General features: G+C 42.6%; 1 protein-coding gene and 1 pseudogene across 1 annotated transcript; both read left to right on the top strand.

The window, feature by feature from the left end:
- The first annotated feature begins 325 nt into the window (after positions 1-325).
- Positions 326-3,148, top strand: LOC125556200 (annotated as a pseudogene).
- Positions 3,149-9,451: 6,303 nt separating this feature from the next.
- On the top strand, positions 9,452-20,876 carry LOC125509630 (putative wall-associated receptor kinase-like 16). The gene is made up of 4 exons (XM_048674647.1): positions 9,452-9,939; positions 18,603-19,047; positions 19,137-19,283; positions 19,574-20,876. Exons 1-4 carry the CDS (start codon positions 9,490-9,492, stop codon positions 20,752-20,754), a joined length of 2,223 nt encoding a protein of 740 aa, XP_048530604.1. The 5' UTR covers positions 9,452-9,489; the 3' UTR covers positions 20,755-20,876.
- The last annotated feature ends 1,499 nt before the right edge of the window (positions 20,877-22,375 follow it).

The following is a 22,375-nucleotide window of genomic DNA, read 5'->3' as shown; positions in this document are numbered from 1 at the left end:
TTTTAATTAAAATATATCCAAATTGTAAACGTTTTCGTCTGGTTTACGTGAAATTCATCATGTTTATATGAAATCTGGACTTATTTGAATGAATTTCGTCCGGTTGGTTCGAGTTGTTGTGAGAATATATGCGGCTACGGTTGGATGGCGGCCTCCCGCATCTGTGTCAGCGGACCGGACCTTCCTATTCGCGAATGGATGCAAGAGAAAATTTGCGGGTTGCTTTTGAAAATGCCCCTAGATTCTACCAACATACATAGTTTGGTTCAAGACGTCACATATTCTCATGTACTACTACACTTTTTGGGTGCAGTATTTAATAGGTTGCAAGTCAACGTGCGACGACACCTTGATGGATGGCACATGCTCCGGCGCCGGCTGCTGCCAATTTGATGTCCCGACAGGCGTACGGTTTTATAATGGTAATTTCGACCAAAGCTACAACACCACGGAAATATGGCATTACAGCCGTTGCAGCTACATGGTATTGATGGAAAAGGAGGCTTTCAACTTCCGCACTAGCTATGTCGAATCCACGGTGTTTTATGATGCATACAATGGGACAGTTCCACTCGTGCTGAACTGGCGGGCAGGACCGCTGAGTTGCGACGAAGCTCAGAAGAACATGAGCTCCTATGCATGCGTCAGCGACCACAGCGCGTGTGTAAACACCACCGGCGACAAGCCAGGTTACCGCTGCAGGTGCTCCGATGGATACGAAGGCAACCCTTATATCCAGAACGGATGCCAAGGTTCTTTCCCTTTTGATGTCTTGTACATTTGACATGAACGCTCGTGTACCTTGATTCATGAGTCACATGTGTATGCACACCTTGGAAGTTGATCCGGAAAAAAATGTTTTGTTGCAGATATTGACGAGTGCCTTCAAAATGCTACTATCTGCGGCTCTGGAATGTGTGAGAACACGGCAGGGCATTACACCTGCTCATGTCGACGTGGAAAAAATTGGACTAATGGCAATTTTTTGAACCGAAGACTAATGGCAATTGTCAATCCCGTTTTCTAGTGATGCCTGTTGTAGGTGAGTTATTCTCTTTGTGAGCACTATATATAACATACATACTACTTATGAATGATTAATCGGACATCTGTAGGAAACTTACAGACTTTATACTATTATTATAGTCCAGTCCACTATTATTATGTTGTTGAACAAGTAACAACGACCCGTGTTCGGCAAACTTTATCTTGGCCTACCAAACTCATCAACCAGTATTTTTCTTTCTCCTCGACAGAGTACTTTAAGTTGTCACTGCTCAACAAAATTACATTAGTATTGAACAGGCCCGTATCTCCACGGGAGCAACCGGAGCACCTGCACAGGGCCCCCAAAATTCTGGGGCCCCCTTTTTTCACGTAGTGTACTAGCATCACCACCACAGTTTGGTTAGGCATTCGTTAAGTGATTTACCAACAAGAAAAATAGTAGCCAACCATGGAACCAAACCACTGACCGAGGCATTCTTACGTGTCTTTCTACTCATTTTCAATTAAATCAGCCTCTTCATAAAATCTGAACCATTGGAGTTCTGTTTCATTGCTTGGTCCATGATTGTGGCACAGAGCAGTTGGGAGCCCCATGCTTTGCCGCTTCATGGTTTGCATCCGCCTAAACTTGCCATAATTTAGTTTGCAACCACAGAAATTTCCTGCCAATTTTTTTCTCACGAACTAAACTTGTCATCCTAGATGAACAAAATTTGTCATGAAAAATGTTCGATTTGACATGCCTAAAATCTGATATTCGCTGGATATTCATGTCCTATTTTAAGTGGCTTAAAAATGGGGCCTAAATTTTAATTTCGCACCGGGGCCCTAATTTTGGTGGTACGGCCCTGGTATTGAACAGATGTATTATAAATATAACTCTAGTCGCCTTAGTGACTGCTTTAGCATCTGCATGCATGATCCAAGAGAGAAGAAAGCTACAGAAGATGAAACGAGACTACTTTCGGCAGCACGGTGGTCTGATATTATTTGATGAGATGAGGTCAAAGCAAGGTATTTCATTCAAAATTTTCACGGAAGAAGAACTACAGGAAGCCACGAACAGGTTTAGTGAGCAACAAGTACTGGTCAAGGGGGCTATGGGACTGTGTACAAGGGGATTCTTGAGGGCAACGTGGAAGTAGCGGTGAAGAGATGCAAGACCGCCGACGAGCAACAAAAGAAAGAATTTGGTAAAGAGATGCTAATCTTATCTGAAGTCAACCATAGAAACATTGTGAAGCTCCTTGGGTGTTGCCTCGAAGTGGAAGTCCCCATGCTAGTATATGAGTTCATCCCAAATGGCACCCTCTTCCAGCTCATACACGGTAACCATGCCCTACGTATCTCCTTGGCTACTCGCTTGGGGATCGCCCACGAGTCGGCCGATGCGCTCTCCTATCTTCACTCATCGGCTTCGACACCGATCCTCCATGGTGATGTCAAGTCCTCCAATATTCTTCTTGATAGGGACAACAAAGCCAAAGTAGCTGACTTTGGTGCCTCCATCCTGGCACCGATTGATAAGTCACAATTCATCACACTTGTACATGGTACTTGCGGGTACCTCGACCCGGAGTACATGCAAACCAACCTGCTGACAGACAAGAGTGACGTATACAGCTTTGGGGTTGTTCTTTTGGAGCTACTCACGGGCAAGTTACCTTTTAATTTCAATCCGGATGTCCTAGTCCATGAAAAGAGCCTAGCGATGATGTTTATGTATGCCATGAAGGAGAATAAGCTCGAGAAAATCTTGGATGTTGAGCTCAAGGACGGGGATAACACAGAGATTCTTGAAGAGATTGCGGAGCTAGCGATGCGTTGCTTAGAGATGTGTGGTGACAATAGGCCATCGATGAAGGAAGTTGCTGAAAAGCTTGATAGTCTGAAGAAGGTGATGCAACATCCATGGGTGCAGCGGAACCCTCAAGAGATGGAATGCCTACTTGCGGAGCCCTCATCGGTGGTCAGCTCGACAATAACCAGTGCTGAATATTTCAGCATCGAGAAGGGAGCTGTTAATAGTCTGTAGTCAGGTCGTTAAGTAATCACGCCATCGCTTTGCTTTGTTTATTTTGTATTCGAAAGCAAGAAATCAGTAGCATCAAAAATAGAATAAACAGTCAATTGTTATAGGTACCTTTATGTTACTGTTCATTTTGCCAATTATACATATACAAATTTCGGTGTTTATATGGTTATGTATCTTCTGGAAAAATGCATATATATGTGAGTTATTATTTCATCAATTTTGCACAGTTCGCTTTTCAAATTTGATTTAGTGTGGTAAATGCTTGATACGTTGTCTAAATCTTTGTATTATATTACCAGTCTTTCGCGAAAAAAAGCAACACTGTTCAAAAACATGTGTTTTGAAAAAAGTTAAGCATATATATGGAAAATGTAAAACATATACAAGGTAAATGTTTCAGTTGTATATGAAAAATGTACAAATGTGTATGGCACAAAGCAGACATCGAAGCATGTATTTAAAAAAATTAATCATTGTTTAAAAAAAATGTCAAACATGTATAAAAATGTACTTGATGTATATAGAAATTGTAAACATCAAAACACACATTTAAAAAATGTTAATCAGGTATTTTAAAAATGTTGAACATGTATAAAAATAATGTTTCATATGAATACAAAAAATGTACAAGGTGTATGAGAAGAAAGTAGACATCAGAACGTATATAATAAAAGAATAGACGTAAAAAAATATAAGTTTTCAAATATTTTAACCATGAATAGGGAAAATGTTAAATTTCTATATAGAAAATGTTCCTGATGTATCAAAAAATGTTTAATGTGTACCGAAAAAACATGCATTGAACAAAAAAAGAAACCGATGAAAATTGACAAAAAGCACATGAATACGAAGAAAACCAGTAAAAACCAAAAGAGAAAAACAAATAAAACCAAAAATAAAATATAACCCAAAGAAAACCAATGCAAAAATGTTAAATGTGTATAGAAAAAATGTTGACCATATATCAGAAAAATATTAATCTTTTATTTGAAATCTTTTACTCAAGCATTTGAAAATGATAATGTCTATAGAAAAAATTGACCATATATTAAAAAATGTCAATCTTATATTTGAAAAATGTTAATCAACCATTTGAAAAATGTTAAAAGTGTATATAGAAAAAAATTGACCATGTATTCAAGAAATGTTAAACTTATTTGGAAAAATATTAAACATGTACTCCCTCCATACCAAAATAAGTGTCTTGAGCTTAGTACAAATTTGTACTAGAGCTAGTACAAAATTGAGACACTTATTTTGAGACGGAGGGAGTATTAGAGAAATCCTCTTGATATATATGAAAAATGTAGAATAAAAACCAAAATAAACAAAAGAGCCAAAAACGAAACAAAGGAAACCAAATAAAAAAGGAACATGAAAAACAAAACAGAAAAAATAAGTGCAAAAGAATGGAGAAAAATGAATACCGCAAAAAGAAACAAAGAAAGCAAAAGAAACCATTGAAAAATCATGAAAGAAACAAAACCCGAAGAAAAAGGGGAATGTGTACGAAAAGGAAATCGAGGAAAACCCTGAAAGAAACAAAGAAAATGTAACCATGCAGTGAGAAGCTGTTAAAAGTGTATATGAAAAATGTGCCTATTATATAGCAAAAATTCTGAATCTGTACAGAAAAGAAACATGTGTTGAACAAAAAAGAAACAGATGAAAATTGACAAAAAGCACAGGAAAGAGAAGAAAACCAATTAAAACCAAAAAGGAAATAAAATTCAAAAGATAACAATGCGAAAGAATGAATATGAGAAGGAACAAAGAAAAAAGAAAATCAAGAAAACAAATAGAACAATGAGGAAAAACAAAGAAAGAAAGACAACAAATAAAAGACCAGTGAAAACCAAAAAGGAACGAAATAAAAAAATAAAAGGAGAAAATCAGTAAAAACCATGAAAGAAACCAACAAAACCAGCAAAAACAAAAAAACAAAAAACCAAAGAAACCACTAAAGAAATAGAAGAAGCGGAAAGAAAAAGAAATATATTCTTTTTTGAAAAATGAAAGAAAAATCAGGCAAACCAGTACGACACCGAGCGAGCAAGCTGAAGCTAGTGAAGCGAGCAAGCGACCTAAGCTAATGAGCCCGCCCAATATACGTGCAAGACCCTACCTCTACAGCTTTGCAAGAACCCTAAGCAAGCAACAACACTAGACGGCATTGAATCAAGCTCGAATCACACCGATTAGCGGCGTTGTCGACGGCGGAACCGGCACGTGACGAACGGAGCATAGGTGAGAAGAGTGAGGAAGACGACTCAGAGTACTCCGAAGGGAAGATGCCGAATGGGCAGACGAGATGAGCGGAGGAGGCGCCTTCACACCACCGATTAACTCCGGCGACGATGTCGTGGTGGTTGATGTCATCAGTAGGCGATCACCGCTGAGCTCCTGTCGGCCCCGACGGGACAGAACGTGGATGGCAACGAAGTGGAATGTGTGCGAGGAGACAAATTTAATATAGTTGAGTTCTCCTATGGGTCGAATAGGGAAAATGGTAGGGGAGCTTGCGCAAAAGTGCATGCGACGATCGGTCTCGCCACTTGGCCGCCACCTGTCGCATTGTGTTTTGCTTAGGACTAAATTATCAAAGCAGGCGTCTCAAACCCGCCTTATACGCCCGGGCGGGCCACCCGATCATGATTTTTTGATTCAGACAAACTCCTCAAACGAGCCTTAAACGCCCGGGCTAACCGGCACCTCTCATATCCAGCCCAAATATGGGGCAGATACGAGGGCGCCTGGGCATGTCCGTCACGTCGAACCCGGCCCACGCTGGCCCATCCGATCCCACGTATATTCGTTCTTATCCGCTCGCCGGACCAAACCCTAGCCACTTCACAACCGTCTCCCCTCCCCTCCCTCCGCCACCCGAGCTGACCTCCAGCGATTTCAAACCGTCTTCGGCATGGCGGGCATCGGATCTGACTCGACCAGTTCGGAAACGTCGACTGAGGTGTCATCCCATGCAGGTTGGAGGAGGCAATGGCGGTCCACATTGCACTCCGCCGCTCCTGGGAGGACAGTGGTCGGCCGACGGACGGATCTGTCCGGCGCGACTCCATGGCGTTGGCTCAATGGGCACTCGAGTCCTCTTGGGCTGGATCATCGCGGTCCCGGCAGCCGGAAAATCTCTCCGTCCACATCACCGGCCGGGCAGACTGAGTCCCACCGAGAACGGGTGGCCCGCCGTGGGAAGGAGAAGATAAGGGCCGCCGAGGCCCGTATCACGGTGGAAATGGCGGCGGTGGAGGCGGCTGATGCGGCGGCGTGGGCGGCCGCAGAGGAGGAAGCGATTTGCGCCCACATTGTGAAGAAACGGTAGTGGAGGAACACACGCGCCCTAATCCGAGAGCATAATCGGGCGGTCCGTGACATGGCCGGATTGCCACTGGAGGAGAAGGAGGACAGCTTCGGGGACAAGCAGATCCGACTCAATCCCTACTGCGTCTTCCATCGATACTTCTGCGGGAAGGATGGCAAGGGCCCAATCCTCTAGAAAAATTAGGTACTCGATCACTCTCGGTCTCTCACTCAGCGACGCCCGAGATGGCCGGGGCGATGCAGTAGTACGGCCGCACCGTGTCGAAAAGTCGACACGGCCTAGCGTCAGGTTCAAACGTTTGATGTGTTGGCCTGATGATATCCCTAGCCAGTCCAGAGACATCTGGAATCCTGGTGCTCTCTGAATCAGCTACTCTGTTCCAAGATGCGCGGAGCCACTCATGAAGGGAGTGTCGCTGTGAGACAGGCAGTACGTACGTCTTCTGAGAAGCTCTCGCTGTACTACTACGACTGAGAACGAGGTTTCTACTCGTCTGGTCCGCCGTGATTGCAGCTCGCCGGGAGAAAACCGGCGGGACGAACCGATTCGCAGTGCCGTGGGTTCTCCGTAACACGTCATGTCCACACAGTACACCTGTGTTCAGTACTCGCAGAGACCTGGGATGATGTATCATGCGAGCCGGAAGCACCGCCGCACGTATTGTCGTTAGATATTCTCTGCATTTTTCTAACAAAAAAACGTATTTTCGTTGCGACCATGGACGGACGCGTTGAGTCAAGGTCGCCCCAGTTCACTGGATTGGACATGCATGTCGGGGCGGTCTTTTCGTACTGACCGAAACAACGCATCAGGTCTTCACGACTTCACGATCGTGATGTACAGCTGCATACTGAGGTTGGAACTTTGTGAGGAATAATCTTCTCCATGTATCGAGAAAAGCGACAAGGGATCTCCAAGTACTGACCGAAACAACGCACCAGGTCTTCACGACTTCACGATCGTGATGTACAGCTACATACTGAGATATAACAAAATGCCCCTGGTAACTAATCTAATTATTCTAAGAGCAATTGACAGCCTTTATATTACATATGAAGTGCGCTTCATATGAATATGAAGGCTAACGACATCTTCAATGCTGACCCGTATATTTGTTTTTGCATCCGTCTGCGGACAAGGGGATCAGTTCGTTGTCACGGATGCGAGAGCCGACCATCTAAAGCTATCCACATATGTCCGATTACATTTTAAATGAACATTAATGAAAATGAATAAATTTGATTCAAACTCGAACAAACCAAATGATATTCATTTAAACTAGGATGATTTTTACATACAACAGGACAAATTTTGTCCAGTAAACTAAAAACCTAACCATACACTACCCTATACTTGACGGTGACCTTGTAGGCCATGCCGGCCTAGCAGGCGGCTCCTCCGTCATTGTTGCTGGAGCCGTTGTCGGAGTCAGTTATCATGTTATATGTCTATAACGAATGTTATATGTCTATAACGAGTGAAGTTTATTTTAAACCATAAGGATATAGAGAGCGACCCAAACGAACCCCCACGTTCAAATTCCTGAAGTCCATATCCTGACCTTTCTCATTCCGGTCTTTTTTGACCTTTAGGTCGTATCCAAACAGTGGGATTCCTACATGGCTTGGGGAAGAGCGGGATCAGGATGAGCCAGTTGCCTGCAGGTGGCCAGGTGGGTAGCATGGTCGCCTGGCTTCGCCGGTGAGCGTGGAGGCGGCGTTTCTGGCCGCGTTCGACACGCACCACGGCCTGGACTAAGGCCATTGCGTGCGCTCTCTTGACGCGGACCGGCGCAGCGCCGAGGCCCCCAGGATCCACGGCCTGGCAGTGCTCGCCACGAGGATCGCCGTCGACGACGACACCAGCACAGAGGCAAGGACTAGCAACCTGGAGAAGGTTGAGGACGCCGCCGGGGTCAACCAGACGTGTTGCGCGTGGTTCAATCACTGCCCGCCGACCTGCTCCACGACGCGCTCAATAACCTACAGGCCTACGTGCACGGCCGTGCCTTGGAAGAGCTCATGGCGGTGCCCCCATGAATCATCGTCTTCTTGCATGGACTGGATTCCTTCATCGCCATTGCCCGTGATTACTACTATTATATACTCTGTATAACAAGTGTAGTTGGATGGAACTGAGTTTGAGTGGTAGAAAAATCATGGACGGCATGGGACGCAATGCAGCCATTAAGTGAGATTCAGATGATGCGCCTTCAGAAATCAGAATCTCTGAATTTGACAAGAAATCGAGGAGCCCGGTATCTCTGAATTTGGTTTCAGTTGCAAGCCACCACCTCAAAACGCCGCGGACGCCGCACGTCAAATGGAGCGATACCGCGCGGCTGCACTTCCTCAGGCGCTGTGTTTCCAAATCGAGGAGCCCAGTATATCTGAATTTGGTTTCAGTTGTAGCTGGAGCAGCGGCGGCGGCGTGGGCTGAGAGGCATGCACCCCCATCCCACCTGGCGTCTTAAATTTGCAGTCCCACCCTCCCATAATGCCACGTCAGCAAATCCAGTCCTGAAACAGGTGTAAGGGCGATTACAACCGGGATTAGCAAGGTCAGGGTATGAACTTCAGGGATTTGGACGTGGGGGTTCATTTGCGTCGCCCTCTACATCCTCAAAGTTTAAAACAGACTTCACTTGTCTATAACCACAGGTCAAGTACATAGTAGTTGCGAATCAACCTGTTGTTAGATGGCTAAGAGGACAGTGATATCTCCAGCTTACCAGGATTCAAGTACTCGTGCTCGCATTTAACCTTGATTTATTTTAATATTTTCAACGATGCGCATTTAGATGGAGGAGACGTTCCCATCGGTTACGAGGCGCCTATGATGACTTCCTAAAAAGATGCTCATAGGGTGTGCGTGTATGCTTCATAAAGGTGAATGTATGCATGTATATATAAGCGCTTGCATCTCTATTGTGTTAAAAAGAATACACCCTCCGTTTCAAAATACATGACTCAACTAGTCAACTTCCAGCTGGCCATTGAGGAGAACTTAGTGGCTAGCCAATTCATTTATATTTATAGTCCTGAAGTAGCACCATCGTGGGCTAGGAACTCAGCACTACACATCCACACCTACCCGTTAACCAGCAAAGATGAAGCTGGGGCGTTCTCGGTTGCTTCTTTCTTGCCATGTTCTCCTCTGCCTTTCGGTGACTTGGATGCTGGCCACGGCCGACGTACCGGCAGGCCAGCGTCCGGGCTGCCTGGCAAATTGCGGCGACGTCGACATCCCATTTCCGTTCGGCATCGGTGAGAAGTGCGCGTTGCACAACGGCTTTAAGCTCAACTGCACGACCGTTGAGGGCGTCAACAAGACTCTTGCGGGAGATGCCGAGGTGACCAAAATCTCCATGCCAGACGGCAAGGTCTGGATAAACGCCAGGACCATGTCGTGGCGGTGCTATAATCCGGCCACTCCCAGTATGGACACGGAGTACAATGGAGGCCTGGACCTCACCGATACACCTTTCTGGGTATCGGAGGTGGATAACAAAATTATCGTCATCGGGTGTAATACTCTCGCTTATATGAGGAGCTTTCCTGTAAGTTCTTTAGCTTCTACTCCCTTTTTCTAAAATATAAGGTGTATTACTTATTCCAAAAGTCAAATATGGGCATTTTTATTATGTTTTTAACAAAAATATCAAAGTTTACAAATTTGTACCATTAGATCTATGATGAAAAATATTTTTATATTTTACTTATTTTGTATTGTAAATATTGTTATTTTATTTGTAACCTTGGTTAAACATACTCCCTCATTTCAGTATACAACGTCATATTTTTATGTTTGACTTTGACCATTGAATTTATCAGCAAAAGGTGAGTTATATGCCAAAAAAGAGCATGTCGTTAGATGCACATTTAAATGAACATTCCGATGATATATTTTTCATGACATATAACTCATATTTTGTTAATTAAAACTATAAGTCAAAATATGACACCAAAACTGAATTGGTCTTGTATGCAAAATCGAGATAGCACATAAGTTTGACTTGAACGAAAAGTGATGCACCTTAAAATCTGCATGGTGGGAATATTTTATATTATACTATTCTCTCTGTTTCAAAATATAAGAACGTTTTTAACACTACGTTAGTGTCAAAAACATTCTTATATTATGAAACGGAGGTAGTACTAAATTATGATCAACTATTTTTAGTTCAAGTACATATCCATTGTCACAGACAACCAGGCAAATAACACGTTAATATGACAAATGGAATCTTCAAGCAGACACGAACAAGTCTTGTACTACTATGTGGAACGGAGCTTTTTCTTTCCCCTCTCGCAAGACGACTAGGGAAAGCCATTTTCCTTTTGATCTTCACCAGTGAGTCTGTGGATTCGCCTCTCCTCTGCCTGCCACTCCGACGGCCGGTGACGGGGAGGGTATTCCTCGTGCCTCGGCTTAGATAGATAGGGTTTTGGTTCTCGCAAGGGCGGCACTCGGAGGGATGACAGCGCTTCTTCTTCGAGTTAGTCTTCCGGGCTCCGATCTTTCTCAAGTTCCTTCGTCAGGACGGATAGACGGAGCTCCTGCGTAGATTCCGGTTAGCTCCTCGGAGCGGCAAGGTTAGGGTTTCTCGTCGTGCGTACGCAACAGCGAGATTTGGTGTTTGGTTCTTCAGATCGATTAACGATTCAATGGCGACGGCTACGGCTCCCTACGCTGGTCTTTAGGGGCACATGCACGAAGACTTTCCGACTATTTGAGGTGTTTTATACTTCCGGTGAATCTTTATAATAGATCTGTTATTTTCGCAAAAAAAATCATGAAAATGGAATTAGACGGCCATTCCAACCTCTCGTCAGTCGCTTCCTTGCACGACACGTTACCTCCTGCACCCCGCTCACTCACAGAACCTTAAGAGCATCTATAGGCGGGCGCCTCAAACAACTCTCAAATATCCGGGCGGATGGTCCGATCACTAACCGGTTTAAAAAAGGACTCAGATGGCCGCCTCAAATGGGCTCAAACGTCTGGGCTGACCAGCACCCCTCATATCCAACCCAAATCTGGAGCGAATATGGGGTGGCCCGGACACGACCGGGAGCGTTTGCCACATCGGACTGGCGTTGGGGTCCCACAAAGAAACACCCGAAAACCTGACGATCCGACAGGTGTCTCCTCCGGTGAGGTGCGAACGTCGCATGGCGCCACTCCGGTTTGCCACCCGAGGGCCAAAGTCTGGCTATTTAAGCCGGATGGGGTCCCCCATCACTAGCACATCTGCTCCCTCCCCCTCCATGCCGCTAGCCCGAGCCTATCCACTTCTCTCCCTCCATGCCTCTCTCTTCCCTCGCCGTCTGCCTCCACCATGGCCCAACAGAAGAAGACCACTTATGTTATGCCAACGCCGAAGCGGCGCTTTCAGATGCTGGAGAAGATCCGTGCGAAGCGTGTCACCCGCATCGCAGCCAACCTGCCTACGAACTCGCCGGAACCGGAGAAGGAGGGGGGGGGGGGGGGAGAAGGAGGACCCGGGGGGGCCGCAAGAGCCGGAGTTGCATCAGCCGCCCATGTAACCGGAGCCCGACACGGAGATCGTGGACATGTCCGATGACAGCGAGTAGTGTAGTGTAGGTTGTTCATCTACGTACTATGTAGATGTCTCTTTTGCATACTTTGTATGGTTTTAAGATGTCAACTATGAGGTGTTCGAATGTAGAGAAGAAAATCTAAGGACTGCTCGGTCGCTGCCCACGGACTCGGGTGTTCGAGGGGTCAGATTTGCCTACCGTGAGCCCTTTCACCCTCTCGCGGCTGAGAGGTTTTGGGAGAAATTAGATGGGCTAAATTCAATGAGCTGATGGTCCTTGTCGTCAGATGCAGCCTGCCGAGAGGACGCGGATACAGAAGCGAACCGGATTCATAGCCTACCATGGTCGTTGTTATAGCAATTCTAACAAGCTCTTTTTTCTAACTACTGTAGAAATTGGCCGGTGTTCTTCCCAACTGCTCCAATAAACATGCCTAAACCCCATTATGTCCAGAAAATGATACTCTCTCTATAAACTAATATAAGAATGTTTATATCACTATTTTAATATTCTAAACGCCCTTATATTAGTTTACGGAAGGAGTATGATTGACCGATAGTACTTATGAGACCCGACACTTAACTAAGTTTTTGATTTACGACCTCCTGAACTGTTCGCAATGCTCTCTTCTGTTCAAGGCTATGATGAAAGTTCATAGAGTTGTCGTATCGATTCAATCACAATACTAATTATCAACATACTGTTTTCATTAAAATGACACTTTAGCATAATTGCTACATGTCTCTAGATCACCATAATTTATGGAGCTCTCTCCAAAAACATGCTCCCAACCTTAATATATGAATGTCATGAACGCCCTGTTTGGTGCTCGATCAATATTTGTACCAACGCGTGAGGAAACTTTTAGCTTCTTCCTCTCGCGCCAGCGTCGGGATTTTACGCAACGCGTGCACCACCATGCACAAATAATCACCGATGGGTCTGGATCACCATGCAGTGGCAGAGCTTCATGGGGGCCAACCTAGGCCATGCCCCCAGCTCACGAGAAAACATGTATATATTCCTTCGTATTAGGCCTATTTTCACTAAAAATAAACTGAAAGCAGTTATGTTTGCCCCTCTCTAGCCCATGCCCCCCTTGATTTAGACTCAAGCTCCGTACTGTATCCGCTTGCCCCCCTTGGATTCTTGAGGCGGCCATGTGGCATCATCACTGACTATAAATACCAGGTGGTGACGCATCACCGTCATCAAAATCCTAGCCGCCTTCCCTTCGTCATCATCTCCTACCCTCTCCGCCGTAATATCGCCATGCCAGAAGGGAACAACCTATTGGTTGAACCGCATGTCTCAATAGTGGCGCACCGGCAATTCAAACTCCCCCCTCAGCGCACTAGCCACGACAACCGGTGATTCCTGCAGCGGCGGCTACGCGTATGGAGATTACTCCTCCGACTTCTGATCTACCGGCTCCCATGACAGAGGGCAGCACCGATCTGGCACCTCGGGCGCCATCTTACCTGTCAAACAAGGTCGTCCACATCGACATCGCTGACCCGCCCTGATCGGAGCCGGAGCATGAGGACTCTGTTGAAGTCGTGCGTCGACTCTCTGGCCTCGAAGCTTGCAATGAGTAGCACATTCGTCGGCAGTTCTGCCCGGCAACCACCGACAACGAGTTGCGGCAGCTCATAGCCGCTTGTGAGTCTGACCCCTACGCCTTCCTCGACAATCTCTTGGAGGAGGATGAGGAGGCCGAAGAGGTGAAGGAGGAGGACTACTCGACTAGAGAACGTCGGGCACCGACTATGTAGGTACTACTATGTAGCAAATGTTAAATAGCGACATTGCATATTAAAAAAATATCGTTGAATGACAGTTCAAGTCGCGTATGTAATACACCGCATTTTGGCCACTATATAGGTTCTACTAAGTTATCGTGCTGATACATATTTTTCATTAGATTAAACTTATAAAATTAAAGAAAAAAATAGAAATAGAAAATTATGAAAGCAGATATTTTGTCAGTTTTGTGTTTGCGTCCGGATCCGACACCCTTCAAATCCATATAAAACGCGCTTTATATGGCGAATGGCGGCTGCACATATATGATGACTTTGCTAGATTTCCTCTGAGATGGTTCGTCTCCGCCTCATGAGCAAGAAAGCATTATTCCGGATTTGCAGTCCTGCAAAGGATGCATTTTCTGCTTAGTAGCGATCAGGTTTAGCGTACGTCTTCGCTAATCACACGTACTCGTGACGTGATTCGCCCCTGTGGGCCTGCCACTCTGTGTAACGAGCGCCCCTATGTTTCTCATTAAGCGACACCGTGGGAACTTTCGCTGAAGGGTCACGCCACTTGGGCCAGCTTAGCCGCTCGGGGAAAACAACCTCATGTTTTGTTTTGTTTTGTTTTTTAAGTTTTATGTTTTGCTTTTTGCATTTTTGCAATTTACTTTTGTTTTTACTTTAGAATATTCTAAATAAATATATTATAAAAATCACTCTACATAAAACATTTCAAAAATGCTGATCAGGTATTTTAAAAATATTAAATGTGTATAGATAAAATGTTTATCACGTATATGAAAAATATATACATTAAAATACCATGTCTATGAAACAATTTGATCATGTATTTAAAAATATTAATCAAGCATTCAAAAAAATGTTGAACAAGTGTTTAAAAAATGTTAATCAAGCATTTGGAAACGGGTAAATGTATAGAAAAAATGTTGGCCATGTATTAAAAAATGATGAATAAATTTTATCATGTATATAAAAATGTAATCAAGCATTTGAAAAAAAAATATTGAACAAGTATTTGAAAAATGTTAAATGTGTATAGATTTTTTTTGACAATGTATCAAAAAAGGATGGAATTTTTTGATCATGTATATAAAAATGCTAATCAAGCATTTGAAAAAATATTTAAAAAGTATTTCAAAAATGTTAATCAAGCATTTAGAAAATTTAAATGTGTTGAGAAAAAATGTTGAACATGTGTTAAAAAATGATGATTTTTATCATGTATATAAAAATGTTAATCAACCAGTTGAAAAAATGTTGAACAAGTATTGGAAAAATATTAATCAAGCATTTCAAAAATGTTAAATCTGTACAGCAAAATGTGGACCATGTGTTAAAAATGTTAATATTGCATTGAAAAAATGTTAATCATGCATTTTCAAAATGTTAAATGTGCATAGAAAAAAATGTTGACCACGTATTAGAAAATGTTAACCTTGTATTTGAAAAATGTCGATGAAGCATTTGAAAAAGTTTAAAAGTGTGTATAGGAAAAATGTTGACCAAAGGTTAATATTGTGTTTGAAAAATGTTAAGCAAGCTTTTGAAAATTGTTTTAAATGTGTATAGAAAAATTGTTGACCATGTATTAACAAATATTTAATTTGTATTAGGAAAATGTTAGACATGTATTAGAAAATGTTGTTGAAATATACAGAAAATGTAGAATGAACCCAGAAGAAACAAAGAACATCAAAATAAAAAAAAGAAAACGGGAAGAAATAAGAAAATCAAACAAAAATAAAGGAAGACAAAAAAGCGCACAAAAGGTCTAGCTGGCTACTTTTCACGGTCGCTAGCCCGCTACGGATCCCCGCCTGCCGCCTAATCCATCGACCTGCTGCATCAATCTAACTCAGAATAGCTCAAATCAGCGAGGGAGATCCTCTGATTACTCTATTCTGTCATTTTTGTGAGCCGTCTCTCTTCTGTCATTCTTTTAGTTCATCTGTACATGGCTTATGTTGCAAAATTAGACTAATTTATGCCTGTAGCATTAGGATCAGTTTGTTACATTGTTATCCCTTCTATAGCAGAAATATTTAGTTCATACATGGGAATTGCTTTCACAATTAATTTGCGGAAAATTTTGATCAAAATTGAATTGTTCATAGCTAACATTAATTTTCTTCGGTTCATATGATTTAGTTGATCAACCTAAGCTTCCGTTACTGCATGATATTTTTTTTCCCGTTTGCACACTAGAGGCAAAATCTCCCCCCCCCCCCCACCCCTTCTATATTAGAATCCTGGCTCTGTCTGTCAGCGGCTCTGGCGGTGATACTTGACATTCGGTGGTCTTGGAATCTCGAAGTGATTTTTAGATATTTTATACTTCTGGTGAACTTTGATAATAAATCTGGATCATTTAAAAAAATGATTGATACCAAGAAGGTCCGCTAGTTATAACACTACTTCGGTCCCAAATTATAATTTATTAAATGCTCTATTTTTTGGCAAAATATATACTTACACTTATTTGGTTTCATAGTTTCGTGATGGATATATTTTCTTTCCCGTGAAACCGAATCCTCGGGAAACAACTCATTTCTTAGGGCATCTCCAACGAAAACCCGTAAAACACTGGTATATGTCCGATCGAACAGATTTATTCACTTTTGCAATCCAATGGGACCTATATCAGTCCGCAAATCTGTCTGGTCCAAATTCCGGTATTTTGGACACAAGTGTGGGGGAGTTTTGTCGGAGTCCGGACATGCACTTGACCAATCACATGCATGTCCCTCTCTTCTCTCTCTCTCTCCTCCCAACCACACATACATGGTCCCCTCTTCTCTCTCTTCTCCCAACCGAACACTAAACCACAAATATCCCACCACATGCATAGGCCCCACCTACTTTTTCTCCTCCCAACCGGATACTTTGGAAGGGCATCTTCAACGTCAACCCATAAATTTTCTCCTGCATCCGTCCGTAGACAGAGGGGCAGTACACGATAAGGATGGGGGAGGCCGCCATCCAATGCTAGCCGCATACATCTGGCCTCCCACTTTTTTTAAGTCCGCACGATCAAGTAACCCGTACATAGGTTGTAGACGTTCAAATAGATGCATACATAGATTGCAGACGTTCAAATAGACGCATGCAACACTAATTCAAAATTTAAAAATTTCAAATATTACATTGAGTTTCGGCAGGGATGTGGCGTGGCAAATAGGGTGGTGGAGCAACGATGAAGACAAGAGAGAAAGAATGAAGGAGAGAAAATAGGGAGGATGAAGGCGCAGGGTCCGGAAAGGGTTTTGGGTGGGGCAGGGGTGTCGGAGTCCTACGTGTCTGGGATCCGGACTCTCGCAAACCTCCCCCACGTTTGTCTCCACTTTGCGGGGGAAAACGTGTCTGAACCGTGCCGTGGACCAATACTGACCGTGTTGGATGGCTTCCACGGTCACGACGGATGCGGGCGGTTTGCGGGCCCGCCTTGGAGATGTCCTAATTATTGTTAGATGGCTCCCTCCCGTATCATGTTCGCGGACCATGTTCGGACATAAAAACAGACATATGCCGAAGGAATTTGCGGGCCGGCGTTGGAGATGCCCTTAGCATCGGATGTATGTTGCCCTACCACATGCGACCCTGCACTACGTTCTGAGCTCCGACATCGTCCAAGCTGCTCCCGCAACCGCTAGATGACCTCCCATAGTCCCGCGTACCACTGCGAGATTCACCGTCCAAGACCCCTTCCCACGGGCCACCCTGCTCTTCCCGTGCATGAACGGTTGGATCCTGCGGCACTCCGTCCTTCTCCCGCTTCATCGGATGGTCCCACACAGTCCACCACTCCCTTTGGTGCCAACTTCGCTCCGCTACTGATGTCTCAACACCTCATGAGCGACCATCGAGCTACTATCCCACTCCATACCAAACCTCCCACACCATCATCATCAACCACTCGAGCTCGTCCACCACATTTCGCATTTCCCTCATGCCGACAACTTTGATATCACCATCATCGACGTTAAATAAAATGCAATTCACCCATAAAAATTGCAATTAAGAAAGAAACTATATAAATCACAAGAAAGATGTTCACTTCGTCCTAACGGGATCTGAAGTCACTTGTTTGAGAAGAGTTAATTTCCGCCGGGGTATCGTGCATCCATATGGCAAATTTGCTTTTGTTTTTTATCAGGAACATCATTTCTCCACACGTCGTCTTTTTTGTCGGGAAGTTCATTCATATTTTGCTCGGAAGTTCACTCCATTTATGCAGGAAGCCAAGTTTGGGTTGTTCACTTCTTCTGAGCGACATGCTCACTTTTTTTGGCAAGTTCACCTTTTTTGTCAGAAAAATCATATCATTTTACCTAAAGGTTAGCTTTGTTTCACGTGAGAAGCTCACTTTTATTATCGGCTAGTTCACCTTTTTGATATAGTTCACATTTTCTGTGGGAAAAGTTCACTTTTTCAACCGGAAGTTTGTTTTTCAGTCAGAGGAGGTTACACACATTGTCCTACAGTTCATGGATTCTTTCTCGGCAATTTGCTCGTTTAGTACTAGAAATTCAAAATGGCTGCATATATATACCCGATAGTAGGATGTATTAATAAAAAATCCTATGTTATGATTTTATTTTGAATTGTGATGTATAGAAAGGCATAATGCTATGCGGTGTTTTGTGTTTCCAAATAATACTCATTGAATATATCTGAAGTTAATTACATCATAGAGAGAACACTTTTTTCTAAACTATATTTTTGTAGAAATCTTATTTTGAGAAATTTGATTTGGTAAAGACACTTTGTATTAAATAGTGTGAATTGGTATGAAACACTTGCTGTACAGATATAGCGTTAAAAACAAAATTCCTTTACTACTGTATAAGTTTGGTTCAAGACATCACATATACATTTTCCTCGTGCAGTATGTGATAGGTTGCTCGTCCACATGTAACACCACCCTTATGAATGACACATGCTCTGGAAACGGCTGCTGCCAGGCTGATGTCCCGAAAAATGTACGTGATTATTATGGCTATTTCAACGAAGACTACAACACCACGCAAACATGGCAGTCCAGTCCTTGTAGCTACTTGGCAGTGATGGAAAATGCAGCTTTCAACTTCCGCGCCAACTATGTGAATTCCACGGTGTTTTACGATACATACAATGGGAAAGTTCCACTTGTGCTGAATTGGCGGGCAGGACCGTGGACTTGCGACGCAGCTCAGAAGAACATGAGCTCCTACGCATGCGTCAGCAAACAAAGTGTGTGTATAAATGTAAATTCCACCACCGACGAGCCTGGTTATCGATGCACGTGCTCTGATGGATACGAAGGAAACCCTTACATCAATAACGGGTGCCAAGGTTCTTTCCCCTTTGTTGCCTTGTACATTTGATATGAACGCTCATAAACAGCTTGACAAGTTGAACTGAAAACAATTGTTTGCTTTTAGATATTGACGAGTGCCTTAAAAATGCTACTCTCTGCGGCTCTGGAATCTGCGAGAACACGCCAGGGCATTACACCTGCTCATGTCGCCGAGGGAAAGATTTGACGAATGGCATTTGTCAATCCCGTTTTCCGGTGATGCCTGTTGTAGGTGAGTTTTTTCTCTTTATGAGAACTATATAATATACATACATACTGCCTATGAACGAATAATTGGACATCTGTAGGAAACTTACAGTTTTTATACCATTATAGTCCACTGGTATTATATTGTTGAACAATGCCCCCTGTTTGGCAAACTTTATCTTGGCCTACCAAACTCATCAACCAGTATTTTCTTTCCTCAAACAGAGTACTTTAACTTGTCACTGCTCAACAAAATTACATTACGGAGTAGTATTGAACAGGTGTATTATAGCTCTATGTGCATGGATAATGCAGGTACAACTGTTGGACTAGTCATCTTAGTGATTGCTTTAGCCTGTGCATGCATGATCCAAGAGAGAAGGAAGCTACAGAAGATGAAACGGGACTACTTTCGGCAACACGGTGGTCTAATATTATTTGATGAGATGAGGTCAAAGCAAGGTATTACATTCAAAATCTTCACAGAGGAAGAACTGCAGCAAGCCACAAACAGGTTTAGTGAGCAACAAGTACTAGGTCAAGGGGGCTATGGGACCGTGTACAAGGGGATTCTTCAGGGTGACGTGGAAGTAGCGGTGAAGAGATGCAAGATCGTCGATGAGCAACAAAAGAAAGAATTCGGTAAAGAGATGCTAATCTTGTCCGAGGTCAACCATAGAAATATTGTGAAGCTCCTCGGGTGTTGCCTCGAAGTGGAAGTCCCCATGCTGGTATACGAGTTCGTCCCAAACGGCACCCTCTTCCAGCTCATACATGGTAACCATGGCATGTGTATCTCCTTGGCTACTCGCTTGGGGATCGCCCACGAGTCCGCTGACGCGCTTGCCTACCTCCACTCATCGGCTTCAACGCCGATCCTCCACGGTGATGTCAAGTCCTCCAACATTCTTCTTGACGACAACCACAAAGCAAAAGTATCTGACTTTGGCGCCTCCATCCTGGCGCCAATTGATAAGTCACAATTCATCACACTTGTACATGGTACATGCGGATACCTCGACCCGGAGTACATGCAAACCAACCTGTTGACGGACAAGAGCGACGTGTACAGCTTTGGGGTTGTTTTGTTGGAGCTACTTACGGCCAAATTGCCATTTAATTTCGATCCGGATGTCCCTGCCCACGAGAAGAGCCTATCGATGATGTTTATGTATGCCATGAAGGAGAATAAGCTCAACCAGATCTTGGATGTTGAGATCAAGGATGGGGATAACACCGAGATTATTGAAGAGATTGCGGAGCTAGCGATGCGATGCTTAGAGATGTGTGGTGACAATAGGCCATCGATGAAGGAAGTTGCGGAGAAGCTTGATAGTCTGAGGAAGGTGATGCAACATCCATGGATGCAGCGGAACCCTGAAGAGATGGAATGCCTACTTGGGGAGCCCTCATCTATGGCAAGTTCGACAATAACCAGTGCTGAATATTTCAGCATCGAGAAAAAAGTTGTTAATGGTCTGCAGTCAGGTCGTTAAGTAATCACACCGTCGCTTTGCTTTGTTTAATTTGTATTCGAAAGCAAGAAATCAGTGGCATCAACAATAGAATAAACAGTCAATTGTTATAGCTAACTGTCTGTTATTGTTCATTTTGCCAATTATACATGTGCAAATTTTGGCGTTTATATGGTTATGTATCTTCGGAAAAAATGCAGATATATTTGAGTTATTATTTCGTCAATTTTGCATAGTTCTCTTTTCAAATGTGATTTAGTGTGGTAAATGTTGGACACATCCTCTAAATCTTTGTATCTTTATTACCAGTCTTTCGCAACAACAACAACAAAAGGCTATGCTGTCAAAGAGTATGGTATCATGCATAACCGAATTCAGGCTACTGGACTTCTACATGAGCATTTTTCTTTTTGCGGGGAAGGCACAGGCACGGCTATGTCTCGCTTCTGACAAGACAAACCATCTCCTTGCCTGAAACAAGACATAACCGGCCCAGTGGCGCTATTCGCTCGATCGTTTTTCATTTGTTCACTCGATTCCGTTTTTTTTCTTACTTTTAAAATGGCATATTTTAAAAAATACTGAAGTATGAAAAAAAATTGTGCAATGTTAAAAAAATGTTGATAGCTTTTGAAAAAAATGTTTCAACACTTATTTGAAAAAAAATGTTTAACTAATATTGGAGCAACACTGTTCAAAAACATGTGTTTTGAAAAAATTTAACCATATATATGGAAAATGTAAAACGTATACAAGGTAAATGTTTCAGTTGTATATGAAAAATGTACAAATGTGTATGGCACAAAGCAGACATCGAAACATGTATTTAAAAAAATGTTAATCATTGTTTTAAAAAAATGTTAATCATTGTTTTAAAAAAATGTTAATCATTGTTTTAGAAAATGTTAATCATTGTTTAAAAAAAATTAAACATGTATAAAAATGTGCTTGATGTATATAGAAATTGTAAACATCAAAACAATCATTTAAGAAATATTAATCAGGTATTTTTAAAATGCTGAACATGTATAAAAATGATGTTTCATATGAATACAAAAAATGTACAAGGTGTACGAGAAAAAATAGACAATGTATTCAAAAAATGTTAAAAGTGTATATAGAAAAAATTGACAATGTATTCAAAAAATGTTAAACTTGTTTAGAAAAATTTTAAACATGTATTATAGAAATGCTCTTGATGTATATGAAAAATCTAGAATAAAAACCAAAAGAAATAAAAAAAGTGAAAAAATAAAAAAAACAAAAAAGAACATGAAAAACAAAACAGAAAAAACAAGTGCAAAAGAATGGAGAAAATGAATACCAAAAAAAAGAAAGAAAAACAAAAGAAACCATTGAAAAATCAGGAAAGAAACAAAACCCGAAGAAAAAAAAGAATGTGTATGAAAAGGAAAATCGAGGAAAACCCTGAAAGAAACAAACAAAATGTAACCATGTATTGAGAAAATGTTAAAAGTGTATATGACAAATGTGCCTGTTGTATAGTGGAAATGATGAATCTGTACAGAAAAGAAAGATATGTTGAACAAAAAGGAAACATATGAAAATTGACAAAAAGCACAGGAAAAAGAAGAAACCCAATTAAAATCAAAAAGAAAATAAAATTTTAAAAACAACAGTG

The sequence above is a fragment of the Triticum urartu genome, chromosome 5 (assembly GCF_003073215.2).
Source record: "Triticum urartu cultivar G1812 chromosome 5, Tu2.1, whole genome shotgun sequence".
Classification (NCBI taxonomy): domain Eukaryota; kingdom Viridiplantae; phylum Streptophyta; class Magnoliopsida; order Poales; family Poaceae; genus Triticum; species Triticum urartu.
Note: the sequence above shows the minus strand (reverse complement) of the source record. Positions and strands in the feature narration are given on the sequence as shown.

Bases quoted from the DNA above. Each gene is read 5' to 3' on its own strand.
- LOC125509630 (XM_048674647.1), top strand. From the start codon at position 9,490: ATGAAGCTGGGGCGTTCTCGGTTGCTTCTTTCTTGCCATGTTCTCCTC. The intron at 19,048-19,136 runs GTTCTTTCCCCT...GTTTGCTTTTAG, and splicing joins CATCAATAACGGGTGCCAAG to ATATTGACGAGTGCCTTAAA. The intron at 19,284-19,573 runs GTGAGTTTTTTC...TGGATAATGCAG, and splicing joins TCCGGTGATGCCTGTTGTAG to GTACAACTGTTGGACTAGTC.